The sequence below is a fragment of the Notolabrus celidotus genome, chromosome 12 (assembly GCF_009762535.1).
Source record: "Notolabrus celidotus isolate fNotCel1 chromosome 12, fNotCel1.pri, whole genome shotgun sequence".
Lineage (NCBI taxonomy): Eukaryota > Metazoa > Chordata > Actinopteri > Labriformes > Labridae > Notolabrus > Notolabrus celidotus.
The window spans coordinates 27,724,873-27,748,837 of NC_048283.1; the positions used below are offsets into that span (position 1 = coordinate 27,724,873).

Genomic DNA, 23,965 nt, shown 5'->3' on the forward strand with positions numbered 1-23,965 from the left:
CTGTATAACCCGGAACATTTTCTTCTTCACGGGCACCATATATATCTGCAATATCTCATCCCGTCAGGCGGTCTGCTATATGTTTACCTACCTACAGAGTGAGACTCTGGCAGGTTGCCAAGCAGGCTACAGGGCATGCATAGGATAACAGACACAAACAAATGCCCCCAGAACTTAAACAGAATGATGCAAATTAAAAACAGAAGGTAATTAAGTTTCCTACATGTGCCACATTTTGATTTCTGGGTTTATACTCTGCATAACCTGCAGATTTAGTTTGCAGTCAAGTTCTATGTAACATATACTCAATCTCAGCTTTTAAGTTTGATGTTAAGGCTGCCATGTTGCTGAATGGAGGTGACAGACTACAGAAGGTAAGAAGAATGATCTTGTCCTGAGAATAAAAGGTTAAGTGTGGAGTCACTGCCATGCTCCTTTTAGTTTTATACACGAAGGCACTGTGTTACTGCTTTATCCATGAACAAACTTACCAGTTTATTTGGGTAACGTATCACCACAGGTTGCACTGGTACAGCAGGGATGAAGGCCCCTGCAGGAGATAAACAGACAGGTTTTATTTCCAAAAGATCTGCATAAACATAATCAGTTATGAATATGTGCACAAAGCCCTGTTTTATACTTATTAGAGATGTTTGTCTTACAGGAAACAAGCTTCAATACAACAACTAAAGCTCACCAAAATTCAAACCGTAGGAATGACTTTACTTTTTGTTCTACTTCCTCTTAATTCAAGCTAAATGAGAGATTAATTCTATGTGTTCTTTCTTTTAAATACAAAAGTAAGAACGTCCACTAAGTTTAGTACAAAACATTAGAGCATGCTTTAAGTGAGCAGCTTGCGGCATGAGTTCAAAGGAACAGAAAGAAAGGAAAGTAGAATAAAAACGATGGGGGAAGAGGCTTTACCTGGCTTAAAGGTGATTAGGCAGGATCTATTGGTGCACGTTCCCTCTGGAAAAATCATGATCTGCAGGAAACAGAATGTTTCACATAAAAACACATACCCCAACAGTAAGGTCAGCATGCGGTAATTATATAACAAAGAAACCCCAAATATATATTTAGCTTGAAAGTATCTTTCCATTGGTTACAATTAAAAAGGGGCACATGACAAATGTTCGATACAAATTTGATATAAATAAACCTGTAATTACACCCCCCAACAACTGGAAAGGGGGGGGGGGGGGGGGGGTAATGAGCCCTAAACACTTGTTACTACCCAACATTAGACAGAAGAAGAAGACTGCATTGAACAGCCAATCATGTGGCAGGGTGAGAGGTAGGCGGGGCTTAAAGATGTTCGGAGCGGAATGTAAACACAACTGAAACGAGCAGCAGCGACACTGAAGAAAACTCAAAACCTACCATCTCAAAGGAGTCGTTAGTCTAACCCTTTGTCGACTCTGCGTTAACTATTAACTTAATACATTAAATATACTTTCAGGATGTGGGTAAAGGAAGAGCACAGAGACAACTTCTGCTGTGCATTTCAGACACGTTTAATGTCCACCGCGACCGTAGGACAACTGAACACTGAATAACCGTGATGCATTCACTGCACTGTGGGAAACATCAACTTAGTAATCTTAAAGGGGATGGCACAAATCAAAACAATACTCAACTAAACTGATACACAGTATACAATTGTATGTGTATTTGTTTTAAATTTAAATCAAGTTGCAAATAAGCTTAACCTGAGAAAAATAAGAATCTACAAACTTAAACTTCTCAAAAATCTCATTTTACATTAAAGACCTGCTTCCTGTTAGCACCGTCAGATATGATGGATTCAAGAAGTTCATCAGAAAACTAAATCCAGATACAAACTAACAAACTGTCTGGTTTCTTCAACTTTCACTCAGGAGAAAAAAATCTGACTTTACATTTAAATGAAATAATGATTTGGTATTTATCGTGATAATTATCGATCGACTGATATGAAATATTTTATTGTGATAACATAATTTTCAATATCGCCCTGCACTTTGTGTAACACATAACTTTCCAACTCTTTACACAAACAGACTTGCACATCATTTTTATCGCTGACTCATGTATGCGTGATAAAACGTGACACATACTTCTAACAGTTAAAGTGAAAGAGAGCGGTCATGGGGATGAAGATCGGATGAATATGGACTGAAGTGACGACAGTGTAACATAAAGATTCCTTTCATGATGACATAATACCTCCCCCTGTGTATGAACTACAATGCACACTGTAGTCTCTGTTAATGGTGACAAACAGACGGATGGATCCACATTATATACGCTCCTCTGTTCTCTCAATTGTCCTGGTGCTGCATTAAAATAATCTATGATGAATTGGTCAGGGTCACATGTCTCGCCCACTGCCCTTTACCATGTATGGGATCATCCAGTATTGAAAAATAAAATGCTTTGCCTTAGAAAATCAATATCAGTGCGACATGTTCACAATTCCATGCACTGTACATATACACGAGGTAGGACAGAATGGATGAAACAAAAGCTATTTTTTCAAGAAGGGTGTTAAATTAAGCAAAATTACAATCAAATTGTCCTTCTCATAATGCATATAGTCAAAATGACCCAGAGTATGGTGATTAGTTCGTTATCCATCGTAGCACAGGACGCATTGGTGTACTGAAATAAAGTGGGAATCTCAGAACAGCGCTGGATTGAGTCTAAGTAATCAAATCTAACTGGATTTTGGATGCATTTCCACCTGTGTTTAAAGCTTTACACTCATGATCTGACCACCCAGGATCCATTCAACTTTAACGTAAACAGGGTCTGTCATTTTCAGGAGCGTTGAGTTAGTTTTCACCTTGACTTGTTTTCATGAAAACGTCAGTAAACACTTGACTGTAAAAATGTGACTTGGTGCCGTTTGTACTTTAGCCCACAGCTGTTTTCTCGATCGGTTTTCCATGAAGGATCTGTGAATGTGTGTCCACAACTGAATACACAAGTGTGCAAACAAATATTAATTCCTTTTACCTGAGGCCATTCCCCTCCAGAGTGTGCTCTGCGTTTGATCTCCTCCACCGTCTTCTTCCTTGAGTCCTGGTCTGACCGTGATACAAACACGGGCCTGATGTACTTTATCAAAGCTAGAGGCAGAAGAAGAAGAGGAAACAGAAAATGGGTTGAGAAGATGCAAATGAACGCAGGAAGGAAAAAAAATATTTGACAGCTAGGTGGCTAAAGCTTCACTGCATGATCTATATCTGCTGCATTTAGTGGTTCAGGGGGGACTATTACCCAGACCTTTACACTTAACTTGTAAATTAAGCAAAGACCTTCTGCCTCAAACAATAAATAATCCTGCAATAAAGATAATGATAAAACTTAAACACTGTCTGAAAAGCACAAATACTGCTCTGTTTCAGCTCAGAACATCCAGCCAAAGCTCCTCTTCACATCAACTACCACTCTAATGGTGTCCTCAAATCAAAGCACCTCATTTGAACTTTCACTCGGCTGCAGATTTGCACGGCTCTGATGAGTGGATTAATGGTTGTATTGAAACATTTCTGTTAATTTAACATTCATATAACTGTAAGCACTGTTGAATAAAAAGCCTGTTATCTAGACACATACTTAAAAAAAATATTGAGAGGAAACCACTCGCCAAATACATTTCAGTTTCAATACAATGTTTTACAAATCGGGGTATGGAAAGGCAGGAATCAACAGAAATACAGGAAAATGCTGTATTATGTAAAATGTTTAGGGTAGCTCAAAATTAAACAATTGAAAAATACATCATCAGGGCTTACAGCTATCTAATATGTCCTAACCAGAACTAAATGTTCCTCAGATAAAGTCTGAAAGCAGTATAAGCACAGCACAGTCTTCTCCTCCTCTCTTCGCACAGCATCACGTAGAGAACGCCACAAAGCACTCTGTACACGACCGTTTGTGTCTTTTTCTATCTATAGAGGTGGTGTGATGAACTTATTACACATCCTTTCATTGTTTGGTCCAAAATTAGTTGAGAGACGATCAAAAATGATTTACATCAGTTTAGGGCTAACATTTTTAGGCTAAATCGTGAAACACTATATGTACACTGTTAGTCAAAAGTTTGGAAACACCTTATCATTCAACGGTTTGTATTTATTTTAATTATTTGAAACACTGTAGATTAATACTGAAGACATCAAAACTATGAAAGAACATATATGGAATTATTTAAAGTGTTAAACAAAGCAGGATATTTCATATTTTAGATTCTGTAAAGTAGCCCCCTTTTTCCTTCATGACAGCTTTGCACACTCTTGGTATTTTCACAGTCTGCTTTATGAAGTGGTCTCCTGGAATGGTTTCTAATTAACATGAGCCTTGTCAAGAGTTCATTTGTAGAATGTCTTTCCTTCTTAATGTGTTTGAGACCATCAGTTGTGTTGTTCAGAGGTAGGGTTAGTACACAATTGATAGTCCTATTTGACTACTGTTGTAATCCAGATTATGGCAAAACCAGATTACTTCATATTTTTGATGTCTTCAGTATTAATCTGCAATGTATAAAATAATTCAAATAAATACAAACCAATGAATGAGAAGGTGTGTCCAAACTTTTTACTGGTAGTGTGTATATAATAACATTTATTTCAATGTTCTGAAATAAATGTTAAATCCAACCACTTAATGTATGTTACCAGTATGATGATGTTTTTTCTAATTTGCATGCAAAGGGGGAAAATCACACTCAAGTGTAACTGTCAGTTACACTAACTGAGCGTATTTTTGCAGCTTCACTCATAAGCTTTTGACCAAAACATAAATATCCCATAAATATGTAACGAAAAACTCCATTCAACAAGAATCCTTGAGATATTTTAAAACTATATAAATTAAAGCACACTTCTTCTAATAGATCATGTTTGTAATAACATTTCAATGACTTATTTAATATTTTGCTGTTGTGTCTTGAAAAACATTTTTAAAGATTATTTCTTAAGTCATTGTTAAAAAGGGGACGATCCCACGCTGAGGAGGAAAGAGTATAAGAAGATGAAAGCAACAGATGTGAACAATGAGTTTGTTTAAGTGTTTCATGTTAATGAGAAGTGGCGAGCAGATATAACTCAGATCTGACCGTTTTTCATGCTTCATCTCTGACATGATGTGCTCTGTATTTTAGTGCACACCCTGATATAACACTAGGGATGGGCAATGATTTTCGAATATTCGTTCACTTTGTAAAAATCTAAGAATTACTTTGAATATTTTCTCATTTCAAAAGTACAATTTTTCATCGTTTTCCTCGGTGCTTGGTTGTAATACGGTATTCCCACCAGACGGTGCCTATAGAGCATCTTAAAGCTGTTTGCTAACCACATTAGCAAACAGAAGAAGAAGAATGCTAACTGCATTAAATAGCAAAAGAAGAAGAAAACCTTCATGACAGTCGCAGCATTTTCTTCGTTTCTGAATCTCACACTACTACACACATATTTCCAGAGACTGAGCATGGCTGTCAAATGTAAACACACACGCCACGCTGCTGCTTCACAGAAACACAGACATAAAGATCGAGACAGACGCTGTCAGTGCCCGCTACTAAGCACCTCGTCCTGCTGCTGGTTAACGCGACTGCCATACATACGGGCTGTTAATGGGACGTGTGTGTGTGCGTGTGCGTGTGCGTGTGTGTGTGTGTGTGTGTGTGTGTGGGAGGGTGATTGTTCGAATAATCGTTGAATAGATGACAATGATTATGGAATAGTATTTTGGCTTGAAATGCTCATCCCTATATAATACATGATCATTGTCTACATGGGAGGAGAGTTAAACAACAAGCAGGTATTAGAGTTTCTTAATGCAGCAGAGTTCTATCATATTATATCATAACGCACTCAACTCTGCAGCGTGTGTTTGAGTGCAGCCTTTACCCTGAGTCAGACAAACAGTTTATCATCATGTAATGTTTTGTTGAGTTTCATGAAGGTGAATCTGAATTTGGATGGTGAGATCTGATCCAGAGCGGAGACTCATGGTGGATGTAAGGTGTGAACGCTTGAACTTAAACCTGCTCTCTTCTGTTCGGATTACAAACAAAAGCCAACATGTTGCTGCAGGTCATGGCCAGCCCTTCTAAGCCCTCATAAACTTGCCTGGGCTCTCTCGTTGCCCTCTTTCTTCCTCTTCTGATACAATAACATGCATACAGGCAGGAGTGTTTACTGAATAGTCGGTGGAGTGTGTCGTCTGCAGTGAGAGGGGCATTAGAAGAGAGGGTGAGAAGTGAAACTCCAAAGAGAATTTCATACTGACGGCTTAAATTTTTGTTACAGCTTGTAATTGATGGACATGATATACTTATTTAACACATCTCACACGGACTAAGCCTTAATATATTGAGTATATTATATATATCTGGCACTGTAAAGTAGTTCAGTGACACCCTTTTCAGTGTTTTTATCTTTGCCTCAAAAAACCCATGACCAGACATTTCAAAACAAAACACGAAAGCAACACCCTGATTTGTATATCTGAGTGCGACCACAAACACTCAATAGTTCACTAACCGGTCGACAACTTCTTCAATGTTTTTTTCCAAGACCAGCAATACAAGGTCTGTTAATTCTACCTGTGACAGCTAAGAGAAAACCCTGTCGACATCAGCCGGGGACTAACAAGAGCAACACTGAATTTGTTTACTGTGACAGGAGGACTAAGTTAAATGTTATATGCATTTTTTTCTACCACTGTGTTAAGTGCTTGATTTTGATTGGTTACAGGCTTCGGAGGACAAACTGCAATCATATCAATTTGCAGAAAAGTCTGGTTAATTTGACATTGCAGAGGGAAGTCATGAGAGGTTAAAGACATAAAAACTGATGCATGAAGTGAACTCTTATCAAAACAAAACATGGGCTACAGCGGTGTCAGGGTACAACAACCCATTTACGATACATTATCTCTTCAGCCCGGTAGATACTTCTGCATCAACTCTACGGCCTAGCCTACGCAGAAGTCTCTACTTCTGCATTGACTCTTTGCCGTAGTGGCTGACGACGTCATGAGCACTACATACAGGGATGGGCATTTCAAGACAAAATACTATCATTGGCATCTATTTGATGATTATTCGAATATAATTTCTGCTTGTTTGTGCACAGGGGACTATGGCAGCTCCAAGGGTATTACTGTATGTTAAGTTGGAGCTGATAAATTTTGCCGTTGCGCATACAGCAATTACTACAAAGAAGAAAAGAGAGGAGATGTCGGAGGTCATATGCTGCAATTACTGAAATGTTATAAAATGAGGAAATATGATGCCGTCCAGCGAACCAATCACAGGGCTTGTGTTATACACATATTTTTGAGGAGATGCAAGTGAGGCTTTTTCATAGGACCAGGGCTGCGATTGCCTACAGTGTAGTTTGGCGTAGAGTCAATGCAGAAGCATAAACCAGACTTTATGTGCTCAATATGTTGGGAAGAGTCTGAGTGAGGTTGAGCAAAGTCTACCACAATGCTAGGATGATGTCTATACATGATAACTGAGCCATGCAGCTACAGTCTGTCTTCTTCTTTTAGACTCTGTCCTACAGTGATATCTGACAGGGAAGTCGACCAAACCTCTTTGGAACCAAGCAGTGGTATCTTAATTTTACAACCAACTCTGCTTCTGTCCCCTCAGTGGTGAGCAGCGCTGTCAGCAGCTCAGCAGGAGACACCTTGTGTGGTACGCTGGGCTTTTAGAACTGAATATGAGCAGGAGGCTCAACTTTTACTTATACTGTGTGGAACTCGGATGTTTCTACAACACAAATGACGAAGAAAAGCCCTGAAAGCTGAGTCACAGTTGAACATATGACTCATGCTGATAATAGAAGTTAAATGTGGCCTGGCCTGAAAAAAGGACAATGGTCAGGCGTGGGTGGCTGCAACTTTTCCATCACAATGCTACAACGATAGAGGGCCTAATTATGAATAGCCATCAGCAATGTATGATGCAACCATCACACCCCAAACACTAGTTAGTGGGTGTCTCTAGATCAAGTATTTCTAACCAATCTTAAATGCTGCAGAGGTCTGAAGAGAAAGGAATTGAAGGGGAACTGTCTTTTTTCTGTGTCCCATCTTGATCAATCCACAAAAAATAAAGCAAAAGAAAAGTTTCTGGTCGCCATGCTGTAAACCATCAGAGCAAATAGCTGCAACAAGTTAAGGAGAGAGAGAGTGAAGCGCATGGTGAAGAACGAAAAGAACAAGGCCGCTCTCCTTCACAGGAGAAATTGATTCCTACTGTGAGCTGTCTGCCGACAGGAAGGGATTAGTGCTGTAGCTAGTACTCTGTGAGACACTCTACACACGTCACTGTGGCTGATCAGGTCTTAATGCTTATTCTGGATACCACTTGCCTGGTAAGGCATTGATGCCCGCTTCCTACTGTGAGGACTACAACACCAGACAAGTTATAGTTGGACACATATGAGGATGACTGTATGACATTTTCAGTGCAGGGGACCAGATACACCCAATTAAACTGAGGAGAAACTGTAAGGTGTGACATTGTTTATGCTCCTTCTGACACTTTAAAATGTCATCATCTCTCTCATTTCTTGCTGTTGACAAAGATGGAAAATTTATCAATTAACAAATGTACCAAAATATTGTGTCTAAACCTTTCAAATAGGAGCAAGTAAGCTGCAGTGACTTGGCAATGGACACTCATCCACTAGGTAACAAAGTTGCTAGTTAATGACTTAATAGGCGGAGCCGAGGGAGGAGAAAGGGAGTCAAAAATAACAAAACACCTCTGCCTTTTAAAGTACATCCCTCAGCTGGGGCCAAACGGACAAATCCCTAAACTGGCAACTAGACAGGTAACTAAAGTCGAAAGCTAGTTAATAGGATCTGCTGTTACACTACTGTGTGTACTGGCTGCAACAGAGCATGGCATGACCTCTGTGTGAGGACTTGCATGGTGCATCGAAATAGCTTCAGTTAGCTGCCGTCATCCTTTGACAGTTTTGCAGAAACAATGGCAGCTACATAATAACATTTGGGATTTTAGCAATGAACTGATGACAGAAAATTAAGTCACAATACCTGTTGTTACAAAAAAAGCAGTGACTTTAAGGTTTAAGTTGATTTTCAGTCATTTTTCTTTCCATCTTCCTGAAATACTGGAACATTTTACCCGGGCAGTTTTGGTTCAGGTACAAAACGGGCTACAGGACAAGCTAACAATTATCAGAAATAAGGGATTTAAATTTCAAGTATTTTCTGTGATTGATCTTTGGAAATTTTATCGATCAATTATTGATTAATCACAAAAAAAAAAACCCGTAAACGTTTTCCATGTCAAAAACAAAGCCAATCCCCTGAATCAAATTTTCCTTCACGGTTAAATGTATATAACTGACAGTATTAAATAGCTACGGATCGTATTGAGGTGTTCAAAATGTTGAACACGCTGAATATCAACGTGTGGAGCAGGCTGAAAATCTCTGCGGACATACAGTCATAAAAGTGAAGGCTCAGACTTCAACAAGGGAACAGAACAGAAACATATTTTAGACTCACAGTGTCCAGTTTTCTGTCTACTCGTTCATATTGAGAAAAATAATCATGTGAACCATAGACTATAAATAAAAATGGACAGCGTTGCTCCGCCTCTTCCCGTTGTACAGTTCTGAAGCCAAAAAAATCCCTCTCCTGGGCGCCACCATTGTGCAGCCAGAGCCTGTGAAGCCACTGTAATAAGCTCCGCCCTACAGCGTGACGTCACAAGACGCTGTGTGTCCTTTGAAGTTTCACTCGATGGCGGTTGTGAATCAAAGGAAACCCGGAAGTAAAACCCCGTTTTTTAAACTCTAATAACTAACGAAAAAGAAACTTTTCAGGAAAAAGAGGCCTTGGACACAAAACAGTGAAATACTAACTACATATCACCACAGCATACGGATGTGAGAAACATTTGTACGAAGTGTATTTATTTTTTAAAGTTTGACTGCATGGGGGAGACGGATCTTTTTTTACCTATACTGCAGCCAGCCACCAGGGGGCAGACACACTGCTGAAAGCTTCCCCACCAGGGCCGTATTCGGCTCGCTTGATGTGAACGCGTTCAGGTGTCAGCCGGGAGAGCAACCGGGTCATAAGCAGTCTGGCAGCAGAGAAAAAAAAGCTCTCGTGGAGACCTGTCACTCAGCCGCAGCCCCCAACTGAGCGTCGAAACATGCTTTAAACTTAAAACACCCCCCTGATAGCTGAACCAAATATGAGACCACATAATGTTTGTTCCAAGTGATAGAAAACTGAAACAAAAAAAATTGTTCGAGGACGTTCTTAACAATCAATTAATCAATAGTAAATTAATTGTTGACATCCCTAAGAGAAATGTCTAATTATTATGAGCATTCAAGTTTCTCTTTGAACCAACAGCAGAGTTATTCACATTGTTCACCTTTCTTTGAGCGACTAAATGATTATCACAAGCTTGTAGCAACACTGCAGAGCTCAAGGTTGGAAGTAATTATTACCATTTATAAACTAACATGCACAGTCAAGGCTGGCATATATTGTGGAAATAACTTCAGCTTACACATGTAAGGCATGAGTATTTCTCTGTTTTCACATATTGTGATTTACACTGCTGTGAAAATGACCCAATGTGCACTTTGCTTCTACTCATGCAAAAAAATAACTGTACAGTAGATTGGGCAATCCCCTCTCTCATCTAATACAACATATCAGAGACAGTGTTGTGACCGGCCTTTTAAGAGTGGCTTTGTTTCATGAAAACACAAAGTGAACACTGACGATGATATAAACAACACGCCTCTTGCACACGATATATCCTGCATGTGTTTGATACTTACTCCCCCAGAGAGGTATATCCTTGCTCTCCGCCTTCATTACTATTGAGGCCATCGACATTGTGACTGGGATGGCATCAAAGTACGACGAATGAGGTGCCAGGGTGAGGATGGGTGCTTCTGCAGGCAACGCTTTCCGTCCTTTCACGGTCATCCAATGGAAACCTCCCGCAAACCACATGACCCGCATGATGATCTTCAGAATGATGTCCACCAGTCTGCAAAACAGATCATGCATGTGTGAGGGGCGCTTTTCATTGGAAACAGAGAATAATACAGTGTGTAATGGCAAAGACTGCTCAGACGACTTGGTAGTGTAAGGCTCTCTTTTGAAATTAATAGAATCTGTGTGCTGTGCGGTGACAAAAGCTAAAAACATCATCCAAGAATGAGATCAGTTTTAACATCCTGCGAGGCACCATTTCTGTATTAATTACCCGTCTCTACTTCAAAGGACAACCCTCTTTCAGAGCCAACTTAGGTCAAACGCTAAACTGTCACTTAGATTAATCAAATCAGACCAAAGAATTGTGTAAAAGCTATTAGATAGCAGGCATCAGCACAAAATCTCATCGCTCCCAAGACCATTTTTAAAAAGGCAGAGTGAGATTCACTCATTTTAAAAACAGGCAAGGCTGCCTGATAGATCTCTCTGAGCTCTGTTGATGAGAGCTTTGCATCCTCAGGCCTAAAGGGGCGTATTAAAAACTGGCATCCTGAACTATTCGCTGCTAGCCACTTGTGGGCATTCACCTACACGCATTTTTCTCCCCTATTTAACCTTCCCTCAGGTTGAAGAAAAATCTATCACTTCTCTGGAGACCTCTCTTACAAACCTCCCCACACATTAAATTACAAGCTTCTCCTATGAAAATACAACATTATTCACCTGCATGTTCATTAACCTTTCAGGTAGTATTTTTAGTGTCTGGCTTGAGAGGAGGAGACCTGCGGGTGCTGTGGGAGCTTCTTGGAAATACTATTACACAATAGCACGGAGGAGACGGCAGAGACAACGTAACTATCACAGCTCAAAGTGACTCAGAGGAAAATGAGACGGCCTTCAGATTGTGTTCTTTTTATCTTAAACATTGACATTTTGAACACATCAGCTCCATTGTCATACTTTTACTCTTACAGCTGTGGGAGGAAAGGACAGCTGAAAATACAAGTTTACAATGAATGTATCAATGAATCTTTAAATAAGTAGCCTATTGCAAAATAAAGAGAAGAGCATGAGTAGTGTGATCTACCATAGTTGATTCATTTGCAACATTACAACTGGATATGGACCCTGTTAACTCAACATTTCCTGCGAACCAGGAGAGTGTGTCTTTTGATCATAGACTGTATATATAAATGGGACGTCACCCAACCCTGAAGCGCTGTTTTGAAGCCGATCGTCAGCGGGTACCATATTGGAAATGTTGAACTCAACCTAACTTTGTCTGAACTACTGTGAGGTAAAGAGGCGGGCCTTTAGCCTTTTCGCTAATAGCAGTGTTCCTGCCTGTCAATCAAATCAAGCATGCACTTATTTGGGCAAAACCTGCAAGTTTAATATCTTCAAAAATAACGAGTTATAAAAAAATCCCCCCGTACAGTGTGTGCCGATAGAAAAATGAGCTATTCAGACCTAAACTGTTTTTTGAACCAGGCTGTAAACATGTTTATTACTGATGTAAAGATTGTCTTCTTTGAATGGGTGTGTATGTGGTTTCTGGTGTTTCTGCAGCCAGCCTCAAGTGGATGCTCGATGAACTGCAGTTCTTAGGACTTCAGCATTGGCCTTTTATTTTGAGACTGGGTGTTGCTGCTTGCTTAAGATGCAAAACAGAAGCATGAAAAATAAAGAGTCACTGAACATACCTTATTATTTCACAAACAACTTCAGTGTGCTCATCTTTTCTCTCCCTCTCTGTCTGTTCGGTTGAGTTTCTTTATCAGCAGTAACTTTTTGTGCAACAGTCTCCCACAAAACACAAACTTTTCAATTTATCCAAGTTTGATCTTGTTCTCACAACAACAGGTGAGCTGTGTCCAAGAGGATCAAGACCGACATGGTACTAAACAATATTGACACAAATTATCTTTTGAAATATATGCACGAGAAGGCCCACATTCCAACATTTCCAGTGAGTTCATACTAGCTGACCTTATTTTCTCTCCGTCTCTCTCTGACTCTGCCTTTCTGTGACAAGTATGCATGGAGTCCCTCCTCATAACAGATACAGTAGAGTTGGAGATGGAGAGAAGTAGAAAAAAATGAAAATGCTAAAACTAGATAGGAAATAGACCAGAGCCTACTAAAGCAGGGGTTCCCAAAGTGGGGGTTGACGGACACTAATTGGGGGTGGTGAGATTATCTTTTTTCAGTAATCTAAAATTTCATATATTGCTATTTCTGTAAATATGTTTTTAATAAAGTAATTCATTTAGAAATTAAACCTTGAAAATACCTTTTTTTCATTCGTTTTCTGCCTTTCATTAGATGATGTAGGGTTAAGGTAAGGGTTCGTTAGCAGGTAATTAAATTAAAGCATCAGTAGCAGCGGTTAATTCATAACAGCCCAGGAAACACAAACACGTGCATGTAGGTGGCTACTTTTCTGCAGACTAGCTAAATTAAGTATGAAGCTACATTTAATCACTTCAAAGGGGAAGTTGGGGTCGCAAGTCTTTGGCCGCTATATTTTGGGGGTCGTGGGCTGAAAGGTTTGGTGCTAGGGTTTAGTTCCTGTGTGTCATCCTTATATTTTTTTTTACTGTTAAACTGATAATAAACCAAAATACAGGTCCAACAGTTAGAAGTTAACAACCCTGGTAGAAATGTCACTTGTGTATAGTTCCTTTTGAAATAATAATTAAAAAAAAACATCTTAAAAATATACAACAAAGCACCCACCTCCTCCAGAGGCACTGGGGTTCAACGGTGGTCTCTGAGCGCCCTACTGAGGCCAGGAAGGCAAAAGGCCAAGCCAGCAGCATCATGAATGCAGCTATGAGTAGACGGATGGGGAACAGTGTGACTGTCATTAATGCAATCTGCAAGAGTAAGAGGAAAAGAGAGAAAGAGGAAAAGAGTTAAAGAAACACATACAACAAAACACATTTCACTTCAGACCTTCAGTCTATGCACTCATTATCTGCTTGAGAATAAGAAGACTCTGGATACTTGAGAAACATGCAACACAGACAGATTGGAATACATACACCAGCACAAACAGGACCCTGCAGACATGAATTAATGGAGAGATGTCAGAGTGAGGGGGCTGAACGAGCACCAGGAGCAGTTGCTCAAGGGTACCTCAGCGGTTCCTGTGGGAAGTGAATTGGCATCTCTCCAGCTACCAGTGTTCAATTTCTCAACTTGGTCTGTGGAAGGCCTTAAACCATGACCCTGTGGTTCCCCTGCCTGGTAGACTGAATTACTTCATTTTTTACAGTGTAGTTTTAATTTACCAAGAAGACGTATCCTACAAATGGCTTGCTTTGTCTGTACTTGTTGTTGGGGGGCAAGAAAACAGCTGATCTTATTCAATTTTTAACATTACACAAAAGCAAGGTGCAGGGATAAAAAGCAGCACTTAAAGTCCATTCGTATTGTGCAGTAAAGCAGAGAGAGACTTTGTAATATTGTGAGCATTCATCTAAATACAAAAGACAAGAATCTGACGTTACGCTGGCTGTTTCTGTTCTCAGGTTACATTAAAGCTCGGGTTGGTAGTCACGGAAAACTAGCATGAATTTGAAAATGTCTAACCCCTCCCCCTCCCCTCGCAGCCGCTCAGAGCTCCTCCAAAACGACGCTCCCGCTCAGATGCACGAGTGCAGCTGATTCACCACCATATGATCATGAATGATTCAAATCCGGTCCTCAGCACATCGTTTGTGTTTTGCACTACGTCAACTCATGTCTCACTCAGCGGTAAACAGCGGTGAAAGTTAAAAACAAAAACAAACATGGCTATTGTTAGTACTCACAACTCACAGCGAGCGGGAGAGAGGAGAGACACGCAGGAGAAGTTCTTCATTCATTCAAACATTGATTGTTGCTTTGTTTGTTGGCGTGATCACGGCCGACAGTGACCGGTTAGTAAAGCTCAACGTGTTCACGAATCGGCTCACCATCCCTACAGCGTCCGGACGGACGCTAGAATACATATATATTTTCTGTTGGACTTACTAAATGTCATTAATTTCTTTTGCTTGTTAGAGCCCCCGTGGTGAGAGCTTTTTAGACTCTGATCCGGACTACAGTCCTGAGCAAAGCACCTCATCGGGTCAGAGGGGACAGGCCCGAGGTCGAGCGAGAGGGGCAGTAAATAGAGTCAGGGGAAGAAGAGGCAGGAGACAGGGGCTGTTTCCGAAACGGCCTGCTACATACTACTTACTAATGTAGTAGGCAGTAGGTGTTGCCTACTACATACTGCATTTGAATTTAGTATGTAGTATGACTGTTCTGTCCGATCTGTCATGCAGCATGCTGAGCCAGACTTCGCTGGATTTCCGGTTTCGGAAAGCGGAAGTAAACAACGGCGAAGCCGATAAATAAAAAGCTTATCCATTTATGATTTAAAAAGTTAGGAAGTGGTTTATATGTAATTTGATAACTTTCACAGCACCCAAAAACGGATTTCCTCCCGTCAAAAAATGAGCGCTGTGCATTATGGGAAACAGTACGCGAGGAAGACTGGTCCGATGCACACTGAGATATTTTCCCGAATCAGTAGACATCCGGGGAGTTTTGGCATACAGCAGATTTTGCTCTTGTTCACATACTACTTACTACATACTGAATCTTGGAAACAGCCGGGGAGTGCACGCCGGAGAAATGTACGCCCAGGAGGCGGGCAGAACGGCAGGAAAGGATTTGATTGGTTTCATAAATTGGACCCATATGACGGTGATTGGTTGGTGTTTTCCCAGGTTTACTCCGGCTGTAGATATCAGCTTTTTTTCACTCTTTTTTAAGAACACATTATGTATTGATTATCATCAGGATAAAGATCATTTTAACCAGTATAACAAAAAGTGTATCTACATCTGACTACCAACCCCAGCTTCAATGCCTTTATATATACTCTTCCTGTAAGAAGCTGCTGTAACACTAACTAGTAAATGTTACAAATACGTAATGTTCTTCATTGACACCAACAAAACCTTAAACTGCAATGCTGACTGTTTACTTTACAGTCGCTACTGGGGAGCATGAAGTTGTCGCACTCTTATCTTATCTGAGAAAGTTCTGCTGTGACAGTTTAGTCCTCTCACATCAGTGAAAATAAAGCTTGACGGCTAGACTACTGACAAACAATACGCAGATATTAGAAACTACAGAGCTGAGAGAAAATAGTCTCACTGTAATATTCGTAGTTTGTACATTTTTTTCACCCAAACATATCCTGAGAAATAATCCTGTTTACATCATAACAGCATCATCCATTATAAATGTTTTACTGGGTCTCGGATGAAGGAGAAACATACGAATACTACCCTCTAATCCTACCACACCAACATCTCTGTGTTTATCTTCATTCTTCCTCCTGTTTACATTCCCATGATCCTCTTAACATACATTAATGAGTGACATACGCACAGTTTTTTTCCTACACAGATATGGAGTTTCTCCCCCCAAGAAAGACCAAACGGCTGACTGAGTAATGAAGCCCCTTTCCTATAGTAAAAGGTTTCTTACAGGGAATGCTTTAGAGCTACTGTATAATGCATTTGTTAAAAGATTTATTCAGACCCAAAGCATGAGAATGCATGAATGTCAACTTGGAGTTAGAATAAAAGCAATGCTACAAGAGTGGAGAGGTTATTTAGGAGTTACTGTGAAATGAGGCATTGCAATAAAAAACTGATTTAAATGAGTGCATTAAGACTCAAATGGAAACAAATAAAATCTCATCTGGACTGATGTTACTTGGAGAATGTATGTATGGAGGCTACATCGTAAGTGAAGCTGGAAATCTAAGGAAAGTGTGGTCTCCTTTTTTGAGGTGCAGCTATTTGTAGCCGTTCCTGTTATTACAAATCAGACATTAGCACAATTTTCTTTTTATCATTCCAGTAATAAAGAGGACAAGCAGTCTGAATTTGCTGCCCATAATCTACTAAAGACAACACATAGTAGAGCTGGGTGATAATTCGATAACGATAATTATCGCAATATACTTTTTCTCAATATAAATATGAAAAAGTTTCGCTAAAAACTGTATACAAATAAACATGTAATTACACGCCCCAACCACAGGAAAGGGGGGGCGCTAATAATGAGCCATAAACGCTAGTTGCAAACCAACATTAGACAGAAGAAAAAAACTGCATTGAACAGCCAATCAAATCATGTCGCAGGGTGAGAGGGACGCGGGGCTTAAAGATGTTCGGAGCAGAATGTAAACACAGCTGAAACGAGAGACAGCGACACTGAAGAAACTCAAAACCTTACAGCTCAAAGGAGTCGTTAGTCTGACACTGTGTCGACTCTGCGTTAACTATTCACTTAATACATTAAATATACTTTCAGGATGTGGGTAAAGGAAGAGCACAGAGACAATTTCTGCTGTGCATTTCAGACACCTATAATGTCCACTGCGACCGTAGGACAACTGAACACTGAATAATCGTGATGCATTCACTGCACTGTGGGAAACAACATCACTCTGCCCGTAACCCTTAGTAATCTTTGAGTTATTGAAAAGCGCTATATAAAACGTAGGTATTATTATTATTATTATTATTATTATTAATCTTAAAGGGTAGAGCACAACTCAAAACAATACTCAACTAAACTGATACACAGTACATAATTAGATATATCTTTGAGTTGAATTTAAATCAAGTTATACATATTATCTCAACCTGAGAAAAATAAGAATCTACAAATTAAAACCACAAAAATATAATTTTACTCAAAAGACCTGCTTCCTGTTAGTACTGTCAGAAATGATTGATTCAAGAAGCTCATCAGAAAACTAAATCCAGATACAAACTAACAAAATGTCTGGTTTCTTCAGCTTTCACTCAGGAGCAAAAATCTGCTTTTAAATTTAAATTTAACATTTTTATCATGATAATTATCTATATCAACTGATGTGAAATATTTTAACGTGATAACATTATTTTCAATATCGCCCAGCACTAAGACAGAGACAGAGATCAGGCCATTTGTGAACAAGCATATGTCTTTTTTTCACAGTTCAAGTCAATGGGTCTTGTGCTCTTCTTGTGACAAAAACAAAACCATGGTCACAAGTCATGCTTTCTGTCTGACTTCTTGAATCAACACTTTGTGAAACAGGAAGTTGTGCTAAACACAGAAAACACAGTCAACCTGATCACAGTGTTTGAACTGAGACCTTTTAGGGACAGCTTGAGTAGGTGTGTGAGCTTCCTGTTTTCAGAATGCAGGATCAAATGTTCACTCCTACATGTCTCGACACTTTCCTTTTTGAACTCTGCTTAAGGTGACAGAGAGGAGCTGAAGACAAAATTTCAGCTTCACAACACGTGAGAGGTCGCTGTGAGGTTTGAGTCCGGCATTTTAAGTACAATGTGTGCTTGAGTGATTATTTGTGCTTTCTTTGACACCCATGTCTTATGACATGTAAGGCTACACCTTCAGGTCTCAGTTACGTAATATAAAATCAACTGATCCATTGCACAATACTGGGAGTTATTAAACCTTTTTTAACCTCGGGCCTTGAACTGCACGTGTGTTGAATATGCATGACTATGCTTGTTGTGAAGAAGAGATCAACTGCCCTCTTCTGATGCCAATCCTCAGAAACACTGACTGTCTCTAGGAGAGTGAATCTGGCCTACACTATGCAACACAAAAAAAGATGTAGGTCAAATTAATCACACAAGGAATGAAAACTAGGCTCACCAAAGTCAAACAATTAAATTAGCTTATCAACATTTGGTGGTTTAAGGTTAGTCCAGGACCAGGAGCGTTTGCTGGTACACGTGACATGATTACAAAAAGACAAATATGTGTTTCCACTTTAGGTGTACTGGTTCAGCTCAGTAGTAATCTCATCATGGACTAAATCAGGGGTTCCCAAACTTTTCATCCCGCAACCCCTTCAAGATATAGGATCCAAAGACTTGTGACTCCTACTGTCCCTCAAAGTGGTTAAATGTTGCTTCATACTTCATTTATCTTAGTTTGTTAGTTTGGCTGTTTCCTCTGCTGCTGTGAATGTACCTGCTGCTACTGATCCTTTTTTTCATTAACTGTTAGCTAACCCTACATTTAGGAGTCAACTGGCAACAAAGAAAGGCAGAAAACTAATGAAATGTACTTATTTGCAGGGTTTGATTTCAAATCAAACTACTTTTTGTGTCTATATTTTTTACAATAATGGGTAAAATAGGCAAATTTAGATTCCTAGAAAAAAATTTAATCTGGAAGACATCTCCCGACCCCCCCAGGGGGTCCCAACCATGGACTGTAGAAAATATGGACATAGTATCCATGATGTTACACATCTGATTCTGAAGCGCTGTTTTGAGAACAATCGCTCAACGGGAGCCATATTGCTGCTGTCGAGTGACTGTGACGTAAAGAGGCGGGCTTTGAGCCTCCTAGCCAACAGCTACAGTGTTCCTGCCCGTCAATCAAGTCAGCTGTGCCTCTCATTGGAGGACTCGTAATCTAAATATCCTTGAAATTGCCGCGTAAGAACAAAAGTCTCCCCCCGTACAGTGTGTGCCGATCAAGATTGAGCTATCCAGACTACACTTGTCTTTTGTCCCAGACTGTAAACATGTTTATTTCTGCTGTAAACATCGGCTTTCTTGAATTGGTGTGTATGTGGTTTCCCGTATTCCCGGAGCCAGCCTCGAGCGGATCCTTGATGAACTGCAGTTTTTAGCACTTCCACATTGGACTCATATTTTTAGACTGAAGGTTGCCACTTAGTCCCAACCCACACTTTGGGAACCCCTAGACTAAAGGGTCAGGCTGAACGATAAAAGGCCAGCTGATGAGCATCCACAAGAGTTCACAGCTGTTTCCAAATTTGAGAGTTGAGACATCCTACAGAAGAAGCTATCAGTCAGAAACGTCTGTGGTGTTCCCTGCACAATAATGACTAAATAGTCAAAAGTCAGAGAAGTGAAACGTCTCCTGTTCCTCACGTTTATGGTCGCTGGCAAGAGCACTCGCACCAGGAGGGAAAATACCAATTTGGCATGTTAACTCTGAAAGTTTGAACTGAGCTACAGCCTATTATTTGTCAGGCCTTTAGTCAACACTCACAGACAGTAATATAGTTTTCTTTCACTAAGACACTCTCATGGCTTAGCACATTCAAAAAACTCATTCTATTAAAGCCGTACAAGTCTGAAAACATCTTACACACATTACTGAAAACCTGTATTGGTTTTTAATACGGTAAATCTATCACCAAGGAAACCACTGTGACTCATTTCAAGCCATTCAGCAGCACGCCGTCACGTAACACCTGCCCCTTTGAACCCACAGATGAACCTACAGCTCCTGTGGGTTCATCTGTCAGTCAATGAGACAACCAGTAGATGGATCTATCACCTTTTCTCTAATCTTCAGAGTTTCACTTCACATTAAGTCGTCCTCGTGCTGCTCGAAATGTGAAGGCAAGATCAGTGCAACATGCTGAAAGCACTTTTCCTCAGTTACATCAGAACAACTAGGAAACTCAATTCCATCACTTCATGATCCACTTTTGGTTCAGCACTTAGTGTTTACAAGAAACTGTTTTTTAAGTGCTAAGCCTCCCTGACTTCTATTATGTAAAGTTATGTATGTGTACAGAGATGGAGTGGCTGCTGGGGGGGGAAATGCTGCAGAGAACTTCACAATTAAATGTCACTGTTGGTGAAAATGAGAGTGTAATGCTAGTCCAATACTCGGACATTGTTTGGGGACAACTTTTCTGTAAAATGTTAAAGTGCACATGTAATCACATTGTGCAGAGAACAAACCAGTGGACTGTTCTTGGTCTGAATGAATAGGCTATGTTTAGCTCTCATTGATAACTTCAGAACTTCAGTGTTGGCATTGTAGGAGTAACCAGAAATCCTGTCTTTCCCTTAGCTTTGATCCACCTGGTATTCTTGGTCTCTTTTTAAAGAGACAGAAGGTCAAAAATATGTGTGCACCTCCCTAGGTCACCTTTCTTTCCTTCTTGTAATAAGATACACCGTGTATGCCGGAGAGGTGCCATTCATGATTCTGAGGCTCACCCATTGGACTGAACTGTTCCTGAGAATGCCTCACAGCTGTGTCCCAGTTTAACACTGTTTACAGATCTTTTACAATGTAACCTATGAGCTCATCTAACAGTTTTGACAGTTTGCACACATATATAATTATGACCTTTACTCATTTACGGTTACAGGATGCAACACAAGATACACAGCTCTGCATTGATAAAAGTGATGTGTTGGTTTGTAGCTTCTCTTTTCACATTTGAAAGAAAATGCAGAGTTTGTTTTCCAGATATGAAACCGTATGCAAGGATAAGATGAGTCTACCAGCCATGCATAAAGTTGGCTGTGAAAAGTAATTTGTATGTTACTGTACAAATACATGTTATACCTGAACCAGGATCTACATGGTTAGTAAGGGTGGATACACGCAGAGACATACAAACGTGCCCACTTACCTAACTGACTAAGCTATTCACAGGGGCCATATGAGGTGAACTACAAAGAGCCAACATGCGCCTCCAAATTTATCAGCAGCCCCATTTTGAAAGAACAAGATCAAGGCTAGGCCGTGTACATGATGAGTGGAGGTTTCCTTCATCTGTGCATAATCAGGGTTCCCACTCTTTTCCAGAGATCATTTTCCAGGACATTTTCAGTGAAGTTTTGAACTCTCTCAGAGATTTTAAAAAGTTTAAACTGTCTTCCTGCGTGGCGATGTCTATTGTGATCAGCAATGTCTACAACGTGCAGTTTCTGTGCAGCTGTGTCGCTCTTTTTGTTCAGTTTGTTTTCACTATCTGGAGTTTGCATCCCTACTAGCTACAGTACGGTAATTGAGCTCTCAGCCTGCACACAGACCACCAAACTCTCTGCCCGACTCCGCTGGTCACTCTTTAACTTCAATATAGGACTCTTTGAATCAAAAGAGCACTCCACCATGTTAATTTACCATAAAACATAAACAATACACCCCTAGTTTTTGTGTATGCATGATTATGACCAAGTGAGGGAGAAAAGACATGAAAAAAGTCACGCAGCCAGACCGGTCTGTGTCGCTGTCTTTTCCAGAAGACAGCTTTCAATGAATGGGGATGTGTTTTTTAAATCATGTCAGGTCGCACGCAGTCATGTTGGAATAATTTTCCAGGACAATACGTGATTTTCTAGGACATCTAACTTTTTCTCCCATTCTCCAGGTGTTTTCCAGTACTGGAAACTTCCAGAACAAGTAACCCTGATAATGCCACATGTTGCAATATTTGCAATTGTACCATCAATCAGACAGAGGGACCCTTTACATAACTGTGTTGTAATGTCTATGCAAGAAGTAATAAACTTGCACCTTTTTTAATAATATTAGGAGCTTTGAAGGTCACAAATATGAATGTCTGGAAGCTTCAAGTAACACCTTTTGCAGAGAAGTCTGAAACCTTTAATCTGATTATGAGCAGCAATTACTGATAGCTGGGCAGCATCAATCTGCTGTATGCTGCAAAACCATAAAATGTAGACATGCAGTTGATGTGTCTTCAAAGAGATGGAGTGGAAAACACGACTATGAAGGAGGGGGGATGAAGATGACTGACAGTTTTCCCATGCAGTTTGCAAACCTTCACAATCACACGTGTTGGATGCTGGGACGCGCTGTGATGACCAACAAAGCTTGGCAAGAATGCAAGGGTAGCTAGGAAGCAGTGCCATATGCAAAACAAATGGGATGTTACATTGTTTCAGGATACCTAGACATGTTTCTAAACGCTACCAAGCAAGCAGCATGCGACAGTGTGGAAGATGTGACAACAGTTTAAGAGCAACAAGCTAGGCCCATCGTGCACACTGGACAGGCTGCGGCCATGCTCACAGAGCTGTGTGTCATTTAGGGAACTGGAAGGGAGAGACACACTGATGCTCACTTAGTAACAACTCATATGTGGAATAAATACTGCTGCTGGAGCTTAACGAATGCATTTTAAACGACTGCCTTTGTGCAATGCATTACAGCAGGACAGTAAGTCAACAACACAGAGGAGGAGAGCAACATGTATGGAGCCACGGTTAGCAGACTAGCTAACACTAGCTCAGCTGATTACATGGATAAATACAATAACTGCAAAGTTAAATGATGCTGACAGCCTCTCCACTGTGTCGCACTGTTGTGTTAATGTCCAACTACTCACCTAGCAGCCTGTTAATGTATATGCATGAGAGGGAAGCATTAGGATTTACCTTTGCCTTCTCCAGAGGGGTGAATTTCAAGACGTGCACAAAAGGGTTTCTGAACGGAGGAGCTTGGTCCATCTTCTTCCCCTCTCCTTCCACCGCGCACTGTCTGTGACTCGGCAACCTCATTCTTCAAAGCAGGAACGTGGGTCGAGGTTGAAGCTATATTCTGGAGATTCAAAATGTACTCTTCCCTGAGAGGAAGACTCTTCCCGCAAAACGCAGTTTTCCTGCTCTTCCTCGCACGGTGGCTAATTAAGGTGGCAGTGCGGGGTTATTATCACCGTTATCTTTCTTTCCTGGACTGCATGGAGGGATAATGGTTAGCTCAAGGATTAGCTGGGGGTATTTGAAGTCGCTGATATCTCTCTGCCTTCAGTGCGCAGGTCGCTTTCCTCCACACCGAGCTCCCCGACCAGTCCGCTAGCTCGGGATGCTAACGGAGCCACGATTCCTCATCTCTGTCAGAGCGCATGCGCAGGACACATCATTTAAGATGTGATGCTGCCTTCACAACTCTCCAAGATATCGGATTTTCAAACTTTACAATCCTAATTAGATGGTCAAAGGGATTCAATTTTAAACATCTCTAGACTCGCAGAGTCAGTGACAACTTTTAATTATCTTCTTAAGACCCATTTTTACAGACTGGCTTTTATGTGACTTCATCCTTTCAACAGCTTTTTATTTTGATTTAT

The 23,965-nt window shown here is 40.4% G+C and overlaps 1 protein-coding gene across 2 annotated transcripts in view; it reads right to left on the reverse strand.

Annotated features, from left to right (window-relative positions):
- The window catches only part of LOC117822598 (lysophosphatidylcholine acyltransferase 1), a 40,128-nt gene extending 16,380 nt beyond the window's left edge, over window positions 1–23,748 (reverse strand). Inside the window, exons 1-6 of one of the 2 annotated variants that reach the window (XM_034697421.1) lie at window positions 23,274–23,748; window positions 13,750–13,889; window positions 10,848–11,062; window positions 3,004–3,116; window positions 928–988; window positions 492–550 (exon numbers count right to left, since the gene is read on the reverse strand). In XM_034697421.1, coding sequence (XP_034553312.1) covers window positions 492–550; window positions 928–988; window positions 3,004–3,116; window positions 10,848–11,062; window positions 13,750–13,889; window positions 23,274–23,396 — 711 coding nt within the window. In that variant the 5' untranslated portion in view covers window positions 23,397–23,748. The remainder of the gene's footprint in view (window positions 1–491; window positions 551–927; window positions 989–3,003; window positions 3,117–10,847; window positions 11,063–13,749; window positions 13,890–23,273) is intronic. The other variant, XM_034697422.1, reaches the window with a different exon arrangement.
- Between the last annotated feature and the right edge of the window lie 217 nt (window positions 23,749–23,965).